A 25896-nucleotide genomic window follows, 5' to 3' on the forward strand; every position below is an offset into this window, starting at 1 on the left:
TATGTTCTGGCTGTCATCTTTGCCATTTAAACTTGGATGTCCATTCGCCGCCTCATACTCAATCTTTCAATAATGGAGCTAATAATAATCCCACCAGTCACCAGAAGTTACCTAAATACATCTCATACTTCTGTTGACAACATAGCAAATAAGGAAAAAAGGGGATCTGTACACAGCGCTGCACCTATAAATGGATTTATGTATTGTGTGTGTTATTCTGGTGATATAGATGGGGTTGGGGGATATTTGGTATGGATGTGTTGTTTGTTTATATATGCTACCATGTATACAGTATGTGCTGGGAAAAGACAACACGAAACCATTGAATAAAGGATTACTTATTTATTGTAGACTGATTTAAGACACAGTGTTCCTGTATACAATAAAGTACACAAAATTACCACTGCAGTTGCTAAATTTAAGTTGTCACATTACTAGTGCACTTAGGGAAACGTAGTATACAGTATCCTATGTATAAAAGCACCCTCTTCCTGACTTACCTCCCACACAACTATTATAACTCTTCATCTATATCAAATACAAAGGCATCCACCTTTTAATACCAACTCTTTGCCACTTTATTGTATCAGGAGCACTGTGTCTCCAACTAGTACAAGTGGTCCTTTGTTTATTCATTGGTGTCGTGTTTTCTTCTCCCAGAATATCTGCAGTTATATCAGCCATCGGCTGTGCTGCACAAGCGACGCAATATGTCTGAGAGCGACACCATTCACAGACATATCGGGGGTACACACCAGCCAACGCGCTCGAACAGCCAATTTATTGCCCAATGTGTACCCAGCATTACTAAGTTTTAATAAACGTTTATTTTCACGATGTGTGTGTTCTGTAGTTTTTAAATATTTATTTTGCAGTGGAACTACAGGTACTAGCAGGCCCCGCATGCTGGTACCTGTGGTTCTCCAAATACCAGCCTGCGGGCGGGGGAGGTTGCTGGGACCTGTAGTTTCACTGTAGTTCCCAGGCTATCAGCCTAGGCCTGGGGTGCCCTGGAGAGGGGCCCCCCTTTATTGGGGGGATCCCCAACTCCGCAGGGTTCACCGGCCTGGGCTGACTAGCGGTCAGGGGTAATGCTTCGGCCAGGTGCCCTGATGAAAGGGTTCCCTGGCAGTGGCATTACCCCCGCTAGAAAAAGTCTGGTGCTGGTTATGGCAAATACAGGGGACCAGTACATTTTTTGTCCCCTGTATTTTGGCAACCAGGCTGGCTCTTTTGCTGCACATCATGTCCTGGAACTGCTGGGGAGAGTTCAAGGGAGATCATTAAAGAGATTGGATCGTTGCCTACATCGTATCGTGTGTAGGCACCTTTACTGAAGTCTGACTAGTCTCAAACACTGCATCTCTCTGACAAGCTGAGAGCCCTCATGTTGCAAAGGAGATCGCAATGGCTAATTTATGCACGCCCATGAAAACAGCGCAGTATGGCTTTTACGCATGCGCAATGGCTAAAAATCGCTCAATCTGCATAAATCTTGGAATTGTGTCAATCTCAGAATCAAGCTCTAAGTCCACACCTAATAATACTGTTCCCAGCAGTCTATGGATGGATAAATAATAATATAGTAAATAAGATTTTGCAAGTTATTTTAAGTATGTATTTATATATTAAATACCTATAAATGTCAAATTTTATAGTTGTTTATATCTCTGTATAGAGCAGGTGTATAGCGGTATTTTCATTAATATTCAGAGCAAGGTTATTACCAATTTTTAGGAATGTATCTACATATATTTGACAAACATTATACTCAAGATTATAAATACAAAACATTTTATATGTTTATGTGTTTCTGTTCTAGCTCTGGCCAGTAAACCCACGTATGTCAGCTACAGTAACCACGCTATATAGACAGCACTGATTGGAAATGCCCTTGAACATTGGGAGGGGCCAAACCAGTGGTCATCAGATGCCGCTCAGTACTGAAAATCGGGACCAGTCAAGATGGCTAGTTAACTCGTCATAGGGCGGAGAAGCGCGTCTGGCGCAGACGGGAGAAAAAAAGCTGGCATCAAAGCCACAGACCTGGGCACATTAAATCCCCTCCATATTAAGGATCTGAAAACACATCATAACTTGCTACATGTTCCAGTTCAAATGTTCAGAATTTTATTAATTTCAAATCTTGTTTTTATTATATTTTTTAAATATTTTTTTCATATTTATACATGGATTATTGCAACTTTTTTGTGTTTTTATTCCACAAAAATACATCTATTTTGGATGTGCCAATTTTATTGCATTTTAATATTTTTTAAATTATTATTGGTAAATAGTAAAAACAAGTTATTTTGATGTTCCCTATTGTACTGATTAATTCACAGTTTTCACCTTTGTGCCCTCATTGTTTTTAAGAAAAACTTTAAGTTAAATTATACTTGCGCTTTAAGTGCATTTATTCTATACCCCGCCGTTATGCCTGCACCCCTGTGAAATGTTTTTAATTACACTGATTTTGCATAATTTTTGCCATTACTTTTCCCTTTCTCAACACAGCTAAACTTACTGCCTGTTCCAAATGAAAATTGCTTGTGCTCTTTTCTTCTACAGTATTTTAATGTCAGAATTCAGTTTAGAATGTAATTTCTAACTGCCAATTTCTATTATTTAAAACTATGACATTAAAGGGGACAAATATAAAAGCCAAGGTGGATGTAATGTGGACACAAAATTACCATTTATAGAGTCTTTTGTAACAAGATTGCAGATATTACACCTAGTAGACCAAAAATGCCAAATACTACTAATATTAAAATAGATGCAAATTACCTTATTTCAAGACAAATACAAGTGGGTCTGATTAGGTAACAGAGGTACCTTCATTATTTTTCATCAGAATGAAATTACTTGACCATATAATGCTGACATATTAAATATATACGCTTTTGTTTTCACGTATGTTCAAGGTTCCATAACCTAACCAATATCTCTTTGTTATATATTCGTTTCCAATTTGTGTTTTGTGTTTTTTCACCACTTTATTCTTTCTTTCTTGCTTTTCTTTGCCTCCCTAAGCGGAAAAAAAAATATATATATTTTTGTGGCGCAATGAGATTGAAAAGATATTTTTTGTTTTGTTATTTTCATTGTATAATTTTCAAGAGATAATTTTGCAGAAAAATACCTATTTTTACACACACACACACACACACACACACACACACACACACACACACACACACACACACACACACACACACACACACGCACGCACACGCACGCACACACACCATCATCTTTATTATGTGTGAAATGTGAAAAAAAAAAGGTATGAAAAATATTGAGATGTTTTGGTGTGGCTCAGTTACCACAACAGATCCTGTGATTTCCTTAGGAAAGTCTGTTTATGGCACTGTCTATGATCACTAAGGACCATTTAAGACCTTGTTATATGAAATGCTCCCACATGGAGACTGGATGTTTGAGAATAGTAACTCTTCTGTAGATTTCTCTTGGTCAGTGAGGTCAGAAATTCTCTGAAAAACCAATGGATATATAATCAATTATTCTGAATATCTCAGTAAACTGCAAACGGCAGTTCTTTTACTCTATAAAAATGAGATTGCAAATATTCCCTGTAGATTTGTTTGTGTAAAAAGCTGGCTTCATTGAACAGTCATATTCGAATTAGCTTTAGAAAGACCTCTTCACCACAAAAAGTTACTATTGCACAGGCAATCGGACTCTCTCTGGAGCATTGCATGTTAATAATGTCTTTAATAACTTTGTGGTATATACCACACTACATGGGGAAAACAATGCTACAAATTTGATTTTATTTTCAAATAAATAAACGAACATATTTTAACGTTTTATCTGTTCACAGAATTTGAACCTCCCATGGTCAGTTTGCAATGTATTTATAATGAGAGCCAAACATTTATTTTCCACCCTTCACCCCATGCAAACCTTTGCGAGGTGCCTGCGTTTATGCAAAATTGTGTGTGCATGAAAATCACAAAGTCTTGAAAAAAATGTCTTTTTTTTTCTACCTGAGTGTTTCTAATAAAAGTTAAGAAAATAAGAAAAATGCTGTTGTATTATTTAGAGTGAACTTGATTACTACATACAGTATTTAAATGTTTTTTGAACCTTATGATACGGTGTTATGCATTGAGAAATGCAATATTTTGGACACTTAGGGCCGTCTAATGGGCCCCATGACCTTCTCTTAACTGTGGGGGAGATGTATCAAACCTTGGAGAGAGATAAAGTGGAAAGAGATAAAGAGAAAGAGATAAAGAGAAAGAGATAAAGTACCAACCAATCAGCAACTGTCATTTTTCAAACACACCCTGTAAAATGGTAGTTAAGAGCTGATTGGATGGTACTTTATCTCTTTCCACTTTATCTCTCTCCAAGCTTGATACATATCCCCCTTTGTTTTTTATAAAAATGTATATTATTATATAAATTGTGTGACTGTGCAGCAGAGCCCCCTACTCTGACCACTGACACCAGTCCCAACATTCTGGACTACTAAATTTAATCATACTCAGAGGTATCTTTAATAAAGCTTCTAATACAGACAAGTGGTGGTGTTGCCCATAGCAACTAATCAGATTCTAGCTATCACTATAGAGCTATTCAACTAAGATTTGAGTGGACCACTCTAAAAAGTTCAGGCTGAACATTTGAGTTTTTTACGGTACATAGTATAAACATTTAAACTTAATTAAATGTTCAATAAATAGCATAGAAAAAATGGACTAGTTACTTACATGTTATATGAGCAGGAGTCAGAGCACAATTCCATCTTAATGAGAGAAATTATTTTTTTTATTCAATGCCATTTTATGAAAGATCGGCTTGTATTTAGTGAAAGCAAGGTATCTTGTAGTCTCTTGTCCCCTTATGAATCAAAGCATTGTTAACAACAAGAGGGCAATTTGTTTTAAATTTGGAAATTGGTCTGAAACAACATCAATCCAAAACTTCACTAATGCTGGGCATATACTATACAATTATCTGCCAGATATCTGTCCAATCTGGCTGGTTGGAATGAAAACCTTGGTAATGTATGGGAGCAAATGACAGTCGATCACATGGTTTTAAACATTGAAAACGGACAAAAAATTGTTCAAATTTGTTAAATTCATGTGTTTTAACCAATTTGTCTGAATGACCATTTTTGTCTGTTTTCCTGTGTTTGTAAGCAAATGGTCGATTGTCATTTGCTCCCATACATTACCAGATTTTCATTCTAACCAGCCAGATTGGACAGATATCTGACAGAAAATTGTATAGTGTATGCCCAGCATAAGCTTGTGTCTCTGGTCTTCAAGTGAAGTTGAATATTGCGCACGTATTACCTCCAACTGTAGTGACCTTCACCATTTGTATATCAGCTGTTTACACGCACTAGAAAAGTATTCACACTGTAAAGGGGAGAATGGGTTTGTAACAGAAGACATTATTTGACTATCCACACTGAAGCCTTGAAAACGTTCTTCAAAGTTATGATTAAGGTTAACCAAGAAATCTGTCCTAACTTGAGTCACACCAACAGATGAAGAGTTGATAAAATGACTCAATTTTGGAAAATAGAGACGGGTCTCAGAAGTCAAGTCAGACAAAAATAAGTCCCATTTTAACTTAAATGCTTTTAGTATTTTAATAAGATGAAAAATATGTTTATCTTTTCCTTGTAACTGTTGGTTCAGCACGTTAAGGTGGGCAAATACGTCACATAAAAAACACATGGTCATAAAGTCATTGTCCTCCATTAACTGTTTGTCTTTATTACTTGACAGTTAAAGCGTGAATAAATTCTACAGTTTGACCTTTGAGATGAATGAACCTCTCCAAAACTTTGCACTTACTCAGCCAATGGACATCAGAGTGCAGCAAGAAACTCTTTGAAAAGTCTGTGCTGGAGACTTGACGTCACTCAAGTGCAGTTAACAGTTTTCCTCAATGTATCTATAACATATTTTAGGGCACTTGAGAGTCTGGCATTATGTTTGTTAAAAAAACGCCTCCAATTTCTCAAACATTACTTGACCTGTAGTATATGCTTCTAATGGTACAAAAACCAAACGTTCTTCTCAAAAACAATCACCTTGAAAAAAACAAATATAAATGCACATCTCAGCAATATGTGTGCTATCAGCTGACTCATCTGTGTGATGTCACTAGGGTTTTGCTGATTTGGGTTGGGACCCCTAGGGCTAGCTGTATGGGGATGTAGTTGTCATCCCGTTGTGCGGGATGCTTATGGTCTAAATACCGGCGCTGAAATCCCGACAGCTTCAGGTTCCTGGCACCAGTATCCTGACCTCCGGCATCCCGAAAGTATCGCCAGTTAGGGGAGGGTTAGGGGTTATGGTTAGGCACTAGGGGGAGGGTTAGAGTTAGGCACTGGGGAGAGTGGGTTAGGTTTAGGGTGCGGGGAGGGGTAGGTAGGCTTAGGGACTAGGGGTGAGGTTAGGCCTAGGCACTGGGGAGGGAGGTTTAAGGTAGGGGTTAGGGTTAGACTTAGCTTGCTTCCTTATGGGTGTCGAGATTCTGACTGTCGGGATGCCTCTGTCTGTATTCTGACCAGCGCCGGCAATCCATACCCAACCCTCTATATGTGCTGGAATGTAAACTAAGCTGCATGGCCTGACTATACAATTCCTCATGCAGTCTATAGGAGGTAGCAGAGACTAATGTTGAAGGATGATATAGACAGGCACTGTGACTCGGTGCAGGTTATTAAGATCACCCGAGGTAGTAGTATATTAGTAATTCTGGAACAGACTGTAATAATACACTGCAGCTGTGTGCTGATAACACAACTGGAACAGGCTGTTGCAGATGCTGGAACTGGGTGCTATCGCACAATAGAAGCAGGCTGTAGAAACTTGAGAAATGAGGTGCGAAAGCACAATTGGGGCATGCTGCTGACGATACTGGGACTACAGTGTAGGTGCTGTAGTACAAATGGAAACACACTGCAGGAATCTATCATAATTGAGTGCTGGAAACTGGAAAGCAATACTAAGCAGGTAGCTGAAACAGGTGTAGAATGCTGCTCAGCAATTACTGGATCTAGTAACTGGAACATATGCAGAATGCTGTTACAGAATGCAGAGTAGCAAAACAGAACCAAGAGCCATGGTACTATGGAGAGAAGTTGTATTGGCAATGTGTGGTCAATAGTTCCTGGTTTAGATAGGGTGCAGTAAGTGCTGTACCATACATATAATGAGCATGTGACTGCAGTTGCTGGAAGCTTGTTGGCAGAGCTGGTTATGTGATCACATCCAAAATGGCAGCACCTACAGTTCACAATGGTGGAAACCGCCGGGAGTGTTATGAGAGTCACATATACAGAACAGTGACCATGGTCTCAGGTGGCCACAGATGGCAGTAAGGTGACACCGTTGGACCCAGTATTGGGGTCCCGGAGCCCAGTCTGTGACAATCTATAACTATGGACATTGGGCCTGATTCAGAGTCGCTCATAAGCGGCCGCTCGTTCGCTCCGAGCGATGTTTGCACAACTGCGCATGCACATGGGTTGTAATGCGCATGCGCCAACCAGTCATTGTGGTCGGAAATCGAGCACTCGCAAAATAGCGAGTGCCTGCTAATTTGAGTGACAGGATGAGGCATTTGTAGGTGGTAACAGGGGAAGGTGCTTGAAAACGGGGAGTGGTGATCCGAACGCAGGCGTGCCAAACGGTCAAAACGGGCGTTTTAAGGGTGTGCATAATTAACAAAGCAGCGTCATTGGCCACGTCATTTGGTTGTCTCTTAGCCTGAACTGTTCGCATGATTGCGGTAGGAAAATCCAACCACAAGCACTGCGAGCAGTTCAGACGCCTTTCGATGTACTCGATTAATCAAATAAATAACGGAGATGATGTATGATGCGAGTGGCCAGGGGGCGTCTTTACAAAATAGCGAGCGCATGTTTCGTTCGCTCGCTCAGACATAGAGGCGTCAACAGACCGCAAAGAGCGAGCGCTCAATTTAAATAGCCAGCCCCTTTTTCTGAACGAGCGAGCGCAAATAGCGTCCGGCTCTGAATCAGGCCCATAGTTTCTGCACACCTGAGACTGGAGAGAAGATAATAGAATATCTCACTTCCAAGATTTCCAACCCAGCTATTTACAGTACCATCTGACAGTGGAACTTGTTGAACTGAAGAAATTATGGTGGTCAGTTTTTTCATCATTTATTACTTCGTTTAGTCTAGCTACAATACACTCGTTAATCATCTCTGATTCCGTAAAAAATTTACTCTTTTTAGCTAATAGTCAAGCCACCTGTAATGATGCAGCCGTTGCTTTTTCCTGTTGAGAAGATACACACACTAGAATCACGCTTCCACGTTCATGGGATGTTGTTAGCGACATAGGGCTGGATTCAATCACATGCGAAAAGTCACGTTTGTTGAAAAGCATTCGCAGGGTCAAGTTTTCGCCCCATTCGCCAGTTTTGATTCAAGCTTTTCACGTAATTTCGCAATGCGCGCTCTCGCTTTTCATCCTATCCAATTACAAACACATATGTGCCTCAATTGCTCATAGCGAAACTAGCGAAAAGTACAGCACATTTTTGGGAAATCAGTCTGTACCCCATAAAAAGCCTAAGTGACACTGGAAATCAATATAGAAGTGTATTAATAGCCCTAATAAAAGTATTTGGGGTTCTTAAACTGAGTCCAATGGCTGTTATACGCATGTGTGGAAAAATTATAAAAAGTTATTTTTAAAAAAAAATTGCTGTAGTTAAATTGGGGGTACACTAAAATGGGTGTTAGTATATTTTTGTGTCGACAAAGTGCAGTTTTAAAATATGTTAAAAATACACTTGCTGCAGCCACCTGCAATACTAAAAACGCCTGTCCCAGCCATACAGTCCCCCAAAATACCTGACCCAGTACTTTAAACCCATTTTCCAACACTTTTTACATTTTCACCCCAAAAATTACATGTCATTATTAGGGGGAATTAAGGTAATTTAAAATTTATTTTTGCCTAATTAGTCATTAGGGGGGAGGGTGTGTGTGTGTGTGTGTGTGTGGGTGGGGGAGGGGATGTCCAAAGGGTTCTGAACCAAACCAAGTCATTTGTTGCCAAAAATAGGGATTGCACATTTTATCACCTGCTCTGAGATGGGGAAAACATTTCACCGGCATCTGTCTATGGAGTTTTCGCACAAGCGAACATTACAGCAATTGGATAGTGCGATTATCACTTATGCGCAAAAAGTTGAATGCTTTTCGACAAAAGCGACTTTTCGCACCTAATTGAATACGGCCCTTAATTTCAATAGGTGAAGAGCTGAATTAATTGGATAACTCTTATCAAAAGAATTATGGCCTGTATTCAATTTGAGGCGAAAAGCCATTTTCGGGTGTTTTTGGCGGAAACTTTTCGCCGATGACATAATTTCGCCAGGCGGAAAAGTATCGCCGTATACAATTTGAAATACTTTCCACCTAGGTGGAAAGTCAATGCAATGTAATAGGCAGAAAAGTTTCGCCTATGAATAGCAGGCGGAAAAAAGTGCACAATTGGGGTTTTGGGGTGCAACATTGCGGGAACCCTTGTGCAGCCTTCAGACAGACCCCAAAGGTAAACTGTGTCAAATTTAAAAAAAATAAATCTCATAAGAGCACCCCAAAAAAAATCACCTTGAATTTAGGGAAAAAAAAAAAATGTTGGGGGACAAAGTTAAAAACTAGCCAACTTGACTCTGGGGGGGTCCCCAAGTATGCCCCAGGTGTTTTTTTCATTGCAGGGGCTTGTAGCAGGTGCATTTTTCATGATTTTTTTAAACTTCACTTTAACAACTTTTAAATATGCTGGCCCCCATTTTCAAGTACCCCAAATTTGCTGGGTTAAGTTATTTTCTGCATCAGGTATAGAAAAACGCTATTTGGCAGCTACTGAGACCATTTAAAAACACCAAATACCTTCAGCAAGCCAAATCGGGGGGTGCCATAGCTAACCCCGATGTCAGAGCAGCTTTTGGGGGTGTCAGGCTGATCTACCCAATTCTGACAATACTTTCCGCCTGTTCAAGTTTCGCCGAGTCCCGTTTTCGGGTACTTTCAAATTGAATACGGGGATACGAGGGCATGCGCACAATACTTTTCCGCCTGCAAAACAGGCAAAGTAGGCGAAAAGTCCAGGAGGCGAAAAAGTATCGCGGGTCCGCTCAAATTGAATATGGCTCTAAGTTTCCGTTCAAAATGTCTTCGCATATTATAGTTCTTGATAACAGATACACATTCATTACATAATAAACACATTGGCATTGAAATTGTTACATTTGGCAAAACAAATAGATACTTTTGGCTCGATTCTGCAGTAAGATGACGATTTTCATAATCAATTTTTCTTTTATTAATCCCAGCAGAAAGGGACATTATACTAGTCTTCTGGTGAAATGTTGTAAACTCCTGAAATACAAAATATTACCATTAACTAATCCATCCCCACATGGTGCCAGACTCTTGTGAAAGTCCTTAACTTAAGATACAAAGGCAGCATTTTGCACAGGAAGATAACCTGTAGAAGCTGAACTTATGTTTGCTGTCAATGTTAGTCAGCATGACTGGGAATTTTCCCTAACTTTGCTGGCAGAAAGGCTGATAACACAAATAAAATAAAATACATGGAGTAAAAAAAAAGTATCACCTAATATTGCAAGCAAATTGATCACATCAAACCGACTGATTACTGATCACAATATACCATACTGTGTTGCCCCCAGTGCCCCAGAACTACATATCCCAGTATGCCCTGACAATAGGATTTTGAAACATTCCCCTTTCATCCCTGTCACCAGTGTCATCTCAACTGTGTCTCTCCAATTCCATCCTCCTTGCATCTCTACACTATCATCAGGGATTGGCCATATAACTCACTGGGAATTTTTCCTGGTAGGATGGACTGTTTTGGGCAGCTGAAATATTTGTTTTTGTTTCATTTCTTTTTAAATATGTGACCCAGCACCCATTGCTGACCGGGAGTCGGCCCTGGCATATTAGCCGGCCTGACATAGATTTGTTCATGAGGGCTGATGTGACAGAGTTGGGCTGCAGGTAGAGCAAGGTATAGGGGAAGTGGTGGGCTGGAGGCAGAGCGGGGTACTATATAAGCGCAGAGGTGGCAGAGTAGAGCTGTGCTGGAGGCAGAGCAGGGTATAAGGGCAGAGGTGGCAGAGATGGACTGCAGGCACAGCAGGGTATAGGGGAAGTCAGTGGCAAACGCAGGATTTTGAAAGGGGGGTTTCCAAATACTGAATACAGAGCCAATGAAAAAAATCCACAGACATATATATACAGACATATATATATATACAGTCTCCCCCCCTGGGGTGCCTTACCCTAACCCTCCCTTCCCCTAGCCTAAACCTAACCCTCCTGGGGGGTGCCTAACCCTAAGTCCCCCCGGGAGCCCTAAAACATAACCCTCCACCCCTGAGGCTGTATGCCGGGCGTCGGTCTTCCGACATATGAATAATGAAAGTGTCGAGTTTTTGACGACTGTCATTAGTACCATGCCGGGATTAGAGAGTCGGGAAGCCGGCGGTTGGTATTTAGACCGTCGGCTTGCTGACTACATCCCGATCACTAGCATTATAAACCGTTTATCGGCTATCGCTCCTGCATCGGGACAGCGTAGACACCTATACAATCCAACATCCGTTTTCCCGATATCGAAAGAACGTCCTGAAGATTGTATAGGTGTGTACCCAGCTTAAGGGACCTATTCATCATTCAATATTTTGAACATATCCCCCAGGGGATACCTGTAAATATTAGCTATCATCCCAATGCATGAAGGAGCGACTGCAGCTGGTATTGGAGATACCAGGTTCCTATGGGTGCTGCTAAGCCGTCAGATTTAGCAAGCTCTGGAATGCAGAGCCTCTGACCCTGCATGTGGGATTCAACATTTTCGGGCAGTATATAAATTATTACAATTACCGGGTCTGAAATGTGATAATTGATACATATCCCCTTATTATTTTGGCATACAAGGTCTGCATAAAAACAGCTGTACCCCAATCAAGCCAGCACCAGCATTAAGAAACACTGCAGACCCTTCAGCATCTCTATACTGTGAACTACATATCTGCCGGACTTTTGTTTCAAACTTTGTGCTGGCAGAAGAAACTGTAATATTAACATTTTATACAAATACAGGAAGAGGCTCCGCTTCCACTTACTCCCAAGTCAAAGGGCTATTTAATCATTTATGTATATTCCCTAAGAGGATCATCTTAGGGAATATGTAGTATTAGAGCCGGATTGAAATCTTATGGGGCCATAGGCTAGATACTGGTTTGGGACCCCACTTCCGATCAGTCCTTACCACTCTAGTTACTTACACACTACGTATCACTACATGCAGATCATACACCTATTACACACTGATTACTATACACAGGACACACTAATATCACACACCCGTCACACACTGATCATTATACACAGGTCACACTATTATTATACATCTGTCACACATTGATTACTATACACAGTTCACACTGATCACTATACACAGGTGTATTATAAATGTCACACATTAATCTGTATATACATGTCATAATAATATCATACCTTGTACACTATACATGTCACTTTAATAACAAGCACTAAGGGGTCTATTCGTAAAGAACATGAAGTGACATCACATTGATGCGATATATAGTGATGTTTAGTAGCCATTCGTGTACACTTACCTGTCTGGCATCTTCAGGAGCTGTCTGGCCCCTCTGCAATCCCTGTATGCAGCAGAGCCTCCCCTATCATACTCCCTCCCCTATCATACTCCCTGTCATGCTCCAGAGTTGTGATATAAAAACTGTGTTTTTATATATGTGTGCCTCCCCAGCCATTGATCTCACCACACGTCACTGGTACACAGTGAGAAGACAGACATATCGGGATCCCGATATACAGGGACGTAACCAGAGGTGTGGGGGCCCCATAGCAAAATTTCCTCTGGGCCCCCCTTCCAGCCACATAATACCCACACCCCTTCAGCCACGTAATATCTCCCACACCAGCCCTGTGATACTTACACGACCTCCCCAGCCCAGTGATACTTACCTCCTGAGTGCAGTGAGCCAATGTCATTTTTAATCAGGCGCCGGTTACAAGCCAATCGGAATTTGCAGACCAGCAGCCGCTGCTAATTGGCTGCTGGTCCGCGAGTTCCTATTGGCTCGCAACCATCTCCTGATTGAAGAACACATTCCTAATGGCTCGCAACTGGCTCCTGATTGAAAAAGACATCAACGGCGGCATTGCTGAACTTAGCTATAGAGGTTGCAGGGGTTGTTTGCTGGGCCGGTGGGCCCCCTAAGCTGCGGAGCCCCTTATCAAGCGCACCCCTTGCACCCTCTATAGATACGCCACTGCTGATATGCCTGCTTCTCACTGAGTATGCCCTGGCGTCAGAGAGCAGCAGGTCACGTCAGACCTGCTGCAAAGGGGCACTGGGCAAAGGGGGCAGAGCCAGTGCCAGGTGCCAGACAGAGAGCAGAGAAGTATGCAACTTCCCTGCTCTGTTCGGCTTGCGGTACAGATTATGCCATCCTTAGATGGCAAATCTGTACCGCAGGTGAGGAACGGAAAGCTGAACTTTCGGTTCCTTTATCAATCGCACCCACCGTACAAAAGTATGGAGATGCGATTTATCCATGGAGCATGGGGCACCTTCTCCACGGTAACTTGCTCCATGAATTGCACGAAGTAGAGAAGAGCACTGATTTCAGCTAAACAGGGCTCTTCTCTGCTTTACAAATAGACCCCCAAATCCAAGGGAACGATGGAACTTTCAGCTGCATTCCCCACAGGAGCACCATGGGTGTACCATGCAAAGATGACACGCCCATCCACCCTGCTGATAGGCTGAGTGTCCTACTATAAATGACAGATATGTCTGGGAACATCAGATACTTCCCTCAGCCCTGTGATATCATTGACCGGCCCACACCTCTGATTGTACAGACTGCAATCCCAGGAAATGTGCAGCACTGTAGCTGAATATGACAACCCAGCCAGAGCCATAACTAGAGTTTTAGGTTAGGCACTAGGGGGAGGTTAGGGTTAGATGGGGAAGAGGGGTGGGTTGTTGGGATTTCCTCCCTCCGGCAATCGCTGTCGGGAAATACAGCCACTGGCAAAACAATCCCATTCCTTTTCAAATAGGTACATAAGACGCATTCCCCAAAAAGGGGTGTGGTCTCTTGGGGAAGGGGCATGACACATCTGATTTGTCCCGTACAATATTGAAGGGGTACCGATCCCGTTGTACCACTGTTATTCAGGTGTCCCTGCCAAATACAGGGCCTGATTCAGAGATAGCTGCTAGTAACTGATATTGGACTGTTTGTTATTAATTAACAAACTATTATAATTTTGTTAAATAAATTGCATGAATTTGCTGCAAATGATGTATCAAGGAAGAGGTGCCTAGATAGATAATGTCCCTACCTCTACTAACTTTGGCTTCACAAATGGCACGGATGCCTTCACAACTGTTGTCAGGATTTGGGTTAAAATAATTCCACACCCAAGATGTGGCTTTTCTGGTCTTATGCCCAGGCATGACAATGGGTTTCTTTTTATCATGAGCAAGAACTGCTGCCACTGGTGGCTGATTTACACAAACAATAACCTCATTATAAACATCCTCATTAGCATTAGATAGGACACAAATATCCCCCTCATCCTCCTTTTGCACTTCCTCCACACTGTTATCCTCAATTTATATTATTTCACCATCTAATACTAGCACAGCCATCAGTGCAACTGGGTGACAGCTGTCGTACATGTTTCCCCTATCAAAGGTTTGTTTAACAGTCAATTGTTTTTTTAAAATACTACTAGTTGTAGTCTTCTTGGTCCCTTTCTGGGATGAAGACCTATCTCCAGCAGCAGCAACAGCCTAATCCTGTATGCAGAACTACCTCCAATCATTAGTGAGGATATTGACGATGAAGGTGTTGGTGGTGTAGATTGAAGGTGCTGGGATCTAGTTGAGGGAATGGAGCTAACTAATGCTGGACTGTCCATTGCAATTTTTTAGCACCAGTTTCTGATTTTCCCAAAAAGCTCCATGAACTCTGAAAATGACATAACAGGGAGGAGGTTCCAAGAAGGTTAAGGTCCCCATCTCTGCAAACTTTGGCTTTAGAAAGGCTATAGATGGCTTGAAAATTGTTTTCTGAATTTGATTAGAAATAATTCTACAGATAGAAAGTGGATTTTTTTGTCTTATGCTCAGGCATGACAATGGGCTTTTTCTTCTCCTGGGCAACAACTGTTTCCAATGGTGCCTGATTTACACAAACAACATCCTCATCAACAAGATCCTCATCATCAACATTCTCATCATCAACATCCTTATTAGTGTCAGCTACACATATATCCTCCTCATCCTGGTGCACTTCCACAGCAGCATCCTCAATTTCTATGTCAGCATGTTGACTCATGCTGCTCATCCCCACATTTGCAGAGGGTGCACAAATGGCGGAAGGAGGCTCCTCTTCGAGTACAGTATTGGAAAAGTCAGGCTCACATTTGGAACCCGCAGACACACTTAGACTCACCTCAGGTATTTGTGCTGTTTCTGAGCACACAGTTGGTTTTTGTGCCATAGCGATTTAAATTTTTTTGATACTTCTAAAGGGAGAAGGGCTTACATCATCATAATAGGCAGAAACACCAGTCATAAGTAAAGGCCAAGGCCTTAGCCTTTCCTTGCCACTTCGTGTGGAAAATGGCATATTGCAAATTTTATGTCTTTCTACAGCTAACTTTCCCTTTGGTGTTTTTTTCTTTACCACTGTAAAAGATTGATTCTTTGAATTTAGATGCCCTAACTTAAACCCTGTATGCCCTTGGGCACTGGCTTTAGTAGATGACATTGACGGTATTGTAGTATTGTAGTATTGTCATGACTGGTGGCAGCAGCTCCAGAACTAGTATGTGGTTCCTGCTCTCCTCTCAAATGATTGTTCTCCATATCAACAAACACAAATGAAGTGGAATACAGCACACACCAAAATTTGTACCATTTTTTTTTTAAACCTTAACTTTATTTTAAACTTTGTTCACAAATGTCACTGTGGAGTCACATCACTTATGTGAATGCACTGGGGTACGACCTACAGCGTCACAATACTTATATGAATATTACATTGCGGTACTACCGGCAGCGTCACAATACTTGTATGAATATTACACTGTGGTACGGCCAGCAGCTTCACAATACTTGTATAATTATTATACAATATTTGTATGAATATTACACTGTGGTATGACCTACAGCGTCACAATACGTGTATGAATATTACAGTGTAGTACGTCTGGCAGCATCACAAATCAGAATACTTGTATGAATAGTACACTGTGGTATGACCTACAGCATCACAATACTTGTAAGAATATTCCACTGTGGCATGGCCGGCAGCGTCACAATAGTTGTATGAATATTAGACTGTGGTATGACCTACAGCATCACAATACCTGGATGAATATTACAATGTGGTACAGCCAGCAGAGTGACAACATTGCGGTATGACCTACAGCGTCACAATACATGTATGAACATTACACTGTGGTATGGCCGGTAGCGTCACAAATCACAATACTTGTCTGAATATTACACTGCGGTACAGCCGGCAGTGTCACAATACTTGTATGAATTTTACACTGTGGTACGGCCGGGAGGGTGGGGGTTCCGGTTGCCTGGAAACCCCCCTGCCGGGCCCACACCATGACCACAATAGAAATAGTAATATAATAGAATTTTACTAGCGCTGCATGTTCTTTTCAGTATCACAAATTAAATGAATATCACCACCTGTGGATCTTTTAACATGTTTCAGCCAGTAATAACTACACCTGTACACAAAATAGGAGATCTGGAAAACATGCACTTTTAGGGGTCACTGCTAGAGACCATCAATAGGGTCAATAATTAATACTGTATAATAATACACTAATCAGTGCATAAGGAGACCAATATGTACATATATGTCCAGGGCAGTTCTATGTTCTTCTGCTGATCCCCCAGACTTTCAGACTTGCTTCAATGCTCTGGAATGGTGGCCACATCTGAAACAAAAAACATTCAGCTCAGGCAGGATGGCCCTACTGTCGTATCAAATTGCTTACTGTGATCGCTGGTCCTGTATATGCTGGAATTATGATACACAATACACTTTGTATTACGTATATTAAATATGGATAAGTGCTAATTATGCCTTCTTCATGGATTTGGAAACTCCGCTCTAGAAATCTTGCGTTTGCCACTGAATATTACATTGCGGTACAGCTGGCAGCATCATAATACTTATATAGGAAGTTGGCCTCAGACTGCACACCTTGAACATATATATATATATATATATATATATATATATATATATATATATAATTGGAGGTGCTACCTGTGGAGACAATTGATATATGCACAAAAAAAGTACAGGTGCTCAACTCCAAATTAACTGATTATATATATAAAAAAATACATTTTTGCAATGAATAGAGGTTTTTGGCATAATCTTGGCCAAGGTTATGGGCCTACCCACCGTATCTGGGTAACCTCTGTCAGGTAGGTCCCTAACATACTAGGATTCTGATCCAGAGCGCAGGACACCCCCAAACTAGCCCAGCTAAGCCGCCCCAGGGCACCACCATAGTTAGAAAAGTGCAGTGTAAAAGAGATAGTTTAGAGCAGCCAGGCTGCATATAAACAATGAAAATAAAAAGTGAAATACATATATAATAAACAAACGGTGAAGGGTTAAAATGTGTTATAAAGGAAAAATGTGTTAGAATTCGGTGCCCTGAAGCAGATCAACCAAAGCAATCCAGGGGGACCCACGCCCCAAAAATGAACCAAAGCTGCACTACACAGTCTAAATATTTGCAGGACTTACCTATATTGTGCCTCTGACTGGTGTGCATATTACAATGCCAGACTCCATGCTCTAAGCAATGTAATAAGGGTGCTAGCCTGAGTGGAAAATGTCTCAGGCTTTCCAGGTGTGCAAAGCAACAGGGTGTTCTGCGCTCTGGATCTGAATCCTAGTATGTTAGGGACCTACCCGACAGAGGTTACCCGGATGCGGTGGGGAGGCCCATAACCTTGGCCAAAATTATGCCAAAAACCTCTATTCATTGCAAAAATTTATTTATTTAAATATAATTAGTTAATTTGGAGTTGAGCACCTGTACTTCTTTTTTTGTGCAAATATCATAATACTTGTATGAATATTACACTGTGGGGTGACCTACAAGGTCACAAGACTTGTATGAATATTACACTGCCGTACGACCGCCAGCATCACAAATCACAATACTTGTATGAATATTACACTGCCGTATGACCTACAGCGTCACAATACCTGTATGAATATTACACTGCGGTATGGCCGGCAGCGTCACAATACTTGTATGAATATTACACTGCGGTACAGCAGGCAGCGTCACAATACTTGTTAAAAAGTTATTTTTACATACAAGGAGCACTTTGACAGAAATGCAATATTTAATAACATGAAACATACATATATAAAATTCCTTTGCAGAAATATACACAATAACACAAGAAAACACTTTGGTATAGAATCCTAATTGACGTATATACAGTACAGTGCATCTGGAAAGTATTCACAGCGCTTCACTTTTTCCACATTTTGTTATGTTACAGCCTTATTCCAAAATGGAATAAATTCATTTTTGTCCTCAAAATTCTACACACAATACCCCATAATGACAACATGTAAAAAGTTTTTTTGAGATTTTAGCAAATTTAATGAAAAAAAAGCTAAGACATCACACATACATAAGTATTCACAGCCTTTGCTCAATACTTTGTTGATGCACCTTTGGCAGCAATTACAGCCTCAAGTCTTTTTGAATATGATGCCACAAGCTTGGCACACCTATCTTTGGGCAGTTATGAATATTACACTACGGCATGACCTACAGCGCCACTGCGGCAGGGCCAGAGTAACAATGGGGCGGGTGGAGCTACAGCTCCAGGCCTCCCAATGAAAATAAGCCCAGATACACTGACTGCGGTGCAGACAGGAAAAGAAAGACTTTTTTTTTCCTGCCACCACAAGCCCAGCTAACTCTTCCCCCCGACTGCCCGTAGCTAAGTTTAGCCCTTTCCCACACCCCCTTGGCCACCTCCCCTCCCTTTCCCTCCCTCTCCCTTTTCGGCCGTTGTATGTATGTATTACTTTATTTAGGGATGTTTATTCACGGGGTCTTTTCTCTCTAGCACAGCTCCTGGCTAGTCCGCTTCCCCAGTTACCCGGACAACCCGGGCGTCATCCACAGGATGATGTCATTTCTAAAGGACGCAGCGGCTTCAAGCTGTTCTAGCACCACTGACACGCTCGCGGGCTTCTTCTCTTACTTAAGGTAAGCTTTTGCACTTTTTCTCTGTTACTCACCTTGACAAAGGGGTGCGTGTGCCTCAAAACGTCGGCCTGTTATTGACAATGGTCTAAATATATTTTTTCGACTGTTGCTAAATTCACGGACTGCCGCTGTTCATTTCTAAACTATATGTGTATATATTAGGGGTGTGCACCGGCCACTTTTCGTGTTTTGTGTTTTGGTTTTGGATCTGGATCTTTCTTCGTGTTTTGGATCTGGATTGGTTTTGCCAAAACCACCCTTCCGTATTTTGGGTTCTGGGTTTTGTGTTTTGGATCTGTATTTTTTTGAAAAAAAGCATAAAAACAGCTAAAATCACAGAATTTGTAGGTTTTTCTGCTCCTATGCTATTATTAACCTCAATAACCTTAATTTCCACTCATTTCCAGTCTATTCTGAACACCTCACACCTCACAATAGTGTTTTTATGTCCAAAAGGTTGCACCGAGGTAGCTGGATGACTATGCTAAGCGACACGAGTGGGCGGCACAAACACGTGACCCATCTAGGCGTGATACTGCAGTGGCAGACAGGATGGCAGTTTGAAAAACTAGGCCCCAAACTGTACATAATGCAAAGAAAAAAAAGAGGTGCAAGATGGAATTGTCCTTGGGCCCTCCCACCCACCCTTATGTTGTATAAACAGGACATGCACACTTTAACAAACCAATCATTTCAGCGCCAGGGTCTGCCACACAACTGTGGCTGAAAAGATTGGTTCGTTTGGGCCCCCACAAAACAAGCTGGCAATTAATGTGTCCCTGCACAAACTGGCTCTACGGAGTCAAGATGTCATCCTCATCCTCCTCATCCACCGATTCCTCACCCTCTTCAGTGTGTACATCCTCATCCTCACAAAGTATTAACTCGTCCCCACTTGAATCCACCACCACAGGTCCCTCTGTACGTTCTGGAGGCTGGTCTCCCTGGAAGAGCTGATAATTCATTTTGAAGAACATCATCTTCTCCACATTCTGTGGAAGCAACCTCCTACGCCTTTCGCTGACAAGGTTCCCGGCTGCACTAAACACTCTTTCGGAGTACACACTGGAGGGGGGGCAACTCAGGTAAAATAGAGCCAGTTTGTACAGGGGCCTCCAAATTGCCTCTTTTTCCTGCCAGTACAGGTATGGACTGTCTGACATGCCTACTTGGATGCTGTCACCGATGTAATCCTCCACCATTCTGTCAATGGTGACAGTATCATATGCAGTGACACTAGACATGTCAGAAATTGTTGCCAGGTCCTTCAGTCCGGACCAGATGTCCAAACTTGGTCCTGCCTGCCCTGCATCACCACCAGCGGGTTGCTTAGGATACCTAAGTTTTTTCCTGGCAGCCCCAGTTGCGGGAGAAAATGAAGAAGGAGCTGTTGACGTGTCACGTTCCGCTTCAGCTGACAGTGGGTTCACCAGCAGGTCTTTGCACCTCTGCAGGCTTGTATCGGCCGGAAAGAGAGACACCACATAGGCTTTAAACCTAGGATCGAGCACGGTGGCCAAAATGTAGTGGTCTGATTTCAACAGATTGACCACCCTGGAATCCTGGCAAAGCGAATGAAGGGCTTCATCCACAAGTCCCACATGCCGAGCGGAATCGCTCCGTCTTAGCTCCTCCTTCACTTTCTCCAGCTGCTTCTGCAAAAGCCTGATGAGGGGAATGACCTGACTCAAGCTGGCAGTGTCTCAACTGACTTCACGTGTGGCAAGTTCGAAGGGCTGGAGAACCTTGCACAACATGGAAATCATTCTCCACTGCGCTTGAGTCAGGTGCATACCCCCTCCTTTGCCTATGTCATAGGTGGATGTATAGGCTTGAATGGCCTTTTGCTGCTCCTCCATCCTCTGAAGCATATAGAGGGTTGAGTTCCACCGCGTCACAACCTCTTGCTTCAGGTGATGGCGGGGCAGGTTCAAGAGTGTTTGCTGGCGCTCCAGTCTTCGGCACGCAGTCGCTGAATGGCGAAAGTGGCCTGAAATTTTTCGGGCCACCCAAAGCGTCTCCTGCACGCCCCTGTCACTTTTCAGAGAATTCTGCACCACCAAGTTTATTGTGTGAGCAAAACATGGGACGTGCTGGAATTTGCCCAGATGTAATGCCCGCACAATATTGGTGGCGTTGTCAGATATCACAAATCCCCAGGAGAGTCTAAGTGGGGTAAGCCACTGGGCGATGATTTCCCTCAGTTTCTCTAAGAGGTTGTCGGCGGTGTGCCTCTTACTGAAACCGGTGATACACAGCGTAGCCTGCCTTGGAACGAGCTGGCGTTTCTGAGATGCTGCGACTGGTGACGCTGCTGCTGTTGCTGCGTAAGGTGATACATCTACCCAGTGGGCTGTCACAGTCATATAGTCCTTAGTCTGCCCTGTTCCACTTGTCCACATGTCCGTGGTTAAGTGGACATTGGGTACAATGGCATTTTTCAGGACACTGAGGACACTTTTTCTGACGTTTCTGTACAGTCTCGGTATCGCCTGCCTAGTGAAGTGGAATCTAGACGGGATTTGGAACAGGGGACACACTACCTCCATCAATTGTCTAAATCCCACTGCACTAATGGCGGATACCGGATGCACGTCTAACACCAACATAGCAGTCAAGGCCTCAGTTATACGTTTTGCTTCAGGATGACTGCTGTCGTACTTCATCCTCCTCGCTAAGGACTGTTGGAGGGTCAATTGTTTAGTAAAAGTAGTGGTGTTCCTACTTCCTCTCTGGGATGATGAACGACTCCCAGCAGCAGCAACAGCAGCAGCGGCAGCAGGAGGCGTAGCAATGCAGGATCCTCCGGAGGAATCCTGGATAGGAGAGTCAATCATGCCAGTGACATGGCCTGCAGGACTACTTCCGATCCTGACTAAGGAGGAAATTGACGAGGAGGGAGTTGACGGTGTGGTTTGCAGGTGCTTGGATACAACAGGACAACGGGATTTAGGTGTCCCTGGACTGCTTACGGTCTTAGCCAAAGTTTCTGAACTTGACAGTAACTTATTATGAATGCGCTGCAGGTGCCGTATAAGGGAGGATGTTCCTAGGTGGTTAATGTCCCTACCCCTACTTATTCCACCTTTACATAAGGTACATATGGCAAGACAGTTGTTGTCCGGATTTGGATAGAAATATTGCCAGACCAAAGAGGTGGAATGTTTGGTCTTCTGCCCAGGCATGACCGTGATGGGCTTTTTCATCCCATGGACAACAACTGTCTCCCCCGGAGCCTGATTTAAACAAACCACATCACCATCAGAATCCTCCTCGCCAACTTCCTCCTCAGCGCCAGCTACACCAGTATCCTCATCCTGTTGTACTTCAACAGTGACATCTTCAATTTGCATATCAGCAAGTGTACTGTGGGTGCTCCTTTCAGCACTTGCAGGGTGCGTGCAAATGGTGGAAAGAGCCACCTCTTCCCGTCCAGTGCTGGGAAGGTCAGGCATCGCAACCACCACCACACTTGGACTCTCCTTGGGGATTTGTGATATCTTCTTAGAAAGCACAGTTCTTCGCTGTGCTTTTGCCAGCTTAACTCTTTTGATTTTTTTAGTGGTAGGAGGGCTTCCATCGTCATGTGAAGCTGAACCACTAGTCATGAACATACTAGGGATCGACCTTAGCCGTTCCTTGCCACTCCGTGTCGTAAATGGCATATTGGCAAGTTTACGTTTATCTTCAGATGATTGAAATGTTTTTTTCAAGGTCATTTTCCTGAACTTTGTCATTTGGGATTGTATGTGCCCTCTATTATGACATTGGGCATCGGCCTTGGCAGACGACGTTGATGGCATGTTATCGTCTATGTCATGACTAGTGGGAGCAGCTTCAGCACTAGGAGGAAGTGGTTCTTGATCTTTCTCTATTTTATTTTTATCGGAGAAAGTTTGGTCCTCCATTTATGTTATATCGATTTGATATATACGTGCGGCTAAACACAGAAAATATTTTTTTATTTTTGCTGGAGAGTAGTGCACTTTGTGGGTTACACCAGCCTTTAAGAAATGAGCCAGCCGGCTCTTTACTTATAGGACACAGGCGCACGCTTGGCACTACTTTGTTGATGCACGTGCGGCTACTGCGCACACAATTCACAAACACACAAAAAATATTATTTTTTTAGCACTTGGGGGGGAGCACTCCTGATGGACAGAGCACCCCCTGGACAACACTACAGCACCCCTTTAGGACTGGGACACTGCACAGGACTTTGGAGTGGACACAGCCCCTATGGAGAACTGACTGCACAACACAGTCCAGCCAGCCCCTATGGACTTTGAAGTAGTGGACACAGCCCCTATTAACAACAGCAGCACAGCACAACACAGCCAGCCCCTATGGACTTTGAAGTAGTGGACAACAGCAGCACAGCGCAGCACAGCACAGCACAACACTACTCTGCACTACACTACACAGCCCAGCCAGCCCTAACTCCCACCCTCCCTCTTCACTGTCCACAGCCGAGTGAGAAAATGGCGCCGACGCGGGTACCTTATATAGGTTCCAAAACCCGCGAGACTCGGAAGGCGGGATGATGACGTTTTGCCTCGATTTCAGATCCGAGTCAGGCGAGAAAAGTCGAGCCTGACTCGGATCTGCCTCGGATCGGGGGGGCTCGGGGGGGTTCGGATTTCAGAAATCCGAACCCGCTCACCCCTAGTATATATATATATATATATATATATATATATATGTATATATATATATATACATTATGTATGTGTATATATGTAAGTATATATATATATATATATATATATTTATATATGTATGTGTATATATATATGTTATCTGTACATGCCGTATGTGTGTGTGTATATATATATATATATATATATATATATATATATACACCAGTACGGGTGGCACCCCCATGTAATATGGCAAACGTATGGGTGCCTTCCGGAGAAGCTCCACTCCAGTGGGCTTCAATATACAAACAGACCGGCGGCACTCGTCCAAAAAAAACCCACACAAACGGCAGGTCAAATGCGTTTCAACGTTTCGATGTTAATACATCGTCATCAGGATAACAAGAAGACAAACAAATACACCTACTTATACCCACACCATTCCCACGTGTACGGCTGCTGCTTCCGTACACGTGGGAATGGTGTGGGAATAAGTAGGTGTATTTGTTTATCTTCTTGTTATCCTGATGACGATGTATTAACATCGAAACGTTGAAACGCATTTGACCTGCCGTTTGTGTGGGTTTTTTTTGGACGAGTGCCGCCGGTCTGTTTATATATATATATATATATATATATATATATATATGTACATTATGTATGTGTATATATGTATGTATATATATATATATATATTTATATATGTATGTATGTGTATATATATGTATACTGTGTATATATATATATATAGACAGTCACAAGGGTCCACACTCACTCCATCATTTCCATAGTTAGCTGGGGTGCCACATCAATACCCTGATGTCCAGGGGTTAATATAGTATCCAGAATGGAGTGCACTAACCAGTATTGAAGTAAATAATGTCTTCTTTTTTTGCAACATAGTTTAAACACAGCCAATCTATATATATATCACCAGGACCTTTATTGAATCCAAAACCTGCGAGAATCCGAAAGCAGGAGGATGACGTTTTGCCTCGTTTTGGATTCCGAGTCAGGCGGTAAAACCCAAGCCTGACTCGGATCCTACTCGGATCCACTATGTTCAGGTGGGTCCAGTTCTCTGTGAACCGGATCCGCTCATCTCTAGTAAAAACATGAAGCTTTAGAGTGATATGGTGACTTGGATGTCAAAGGACAGTCATGAAAGACCAGCATGTGAGAGCTGCGTGAAAGGTAAACAAACACGTTGCATTAGTACATACTGATGTATGTTGACCAATGGAGGGACGGTATCCTCTTGACCTTCTTGACAGCCTGCCGGATTATTCATCTCAAGGAGAGGGAAGTTTTTTTTCCTTTCAAGTCTCGTGCTCTTCTGAGAGAATACTATTGAAGATTTTATTTTCCAGTGCCTAAGAGAACTATACTGAACCTTGATGCAGGAATGGAGATGCCTATTTGTATGGCTATTATGACTTGGCTGTCTTGACTCTTCTGTAAAATGTATATTTTTTGGCATGCTGTATATGAGCAATGGCAGATTTCAGGAAGCATTTGTGTATTCCCATTAAGTATAAATAATTATTTCATTTATATTATTTATCTCATCAGTACATAGGTTTTGATATATTTGGTTTAAAAACATATTGTTGCTTGAGCTAATATGGATTCCACAACACTAATGCAATAAATTAATATTTTTATTATCTTTTATTAATATTGTCAACATATTCTGCAGAACTGTATAGTTTATCATCTCATTTACAATAAACACAAACACAATCTAGAACCAGATTAGTTAGAACCCAATTAACCTAACTGTGATGCCTTTATACTGCGGTCAATGGTATGCAGAATGCATGAGGGTATGCACAA

The 25896-nt window shown here is 42.2% G+C and overlaps 1 protein-coding gene across 1 annotated transcript in view; it reads left to right on the top strand.

Moving 5' to 3' along the window:
* The window catches only part of GRM4 (glutamate metabotropic receptor 4), a 330292-nt gene extending 326260 nt beyond the window's left edge, over nt 1-4032 (top strand). The window contains exon 11 of the mRNA XM_088464206.1: nt 1823-4032. Coding sequence (XP_088320332.1) covers nt 1823-1872 — 50 coding nt within the window. The 3' untranslated portion in view covers nt 1873-4032. The remainder of the gene's footprint in view (nt 1-1822) is intronic.
* Nucleotides 4033-25896: the final 21864 nt, after the last annotated feature.

This window comes from Taudactylus pleione, unplaced genomic scaffold (genome assembly GCF_031769625.1).
Source record: "Taudactylus pleione unplaced genomic scaffold, aTauple2 ptg001607l, whole genome shotgun sequence".
NCBI classification, from domain to species: domain Eukaryota; kingdom Metazoa; phylum Chordata; class Amphibia; order Anura; family Myobatrachidae; genus Taudactylus; species Taudactylus pleione.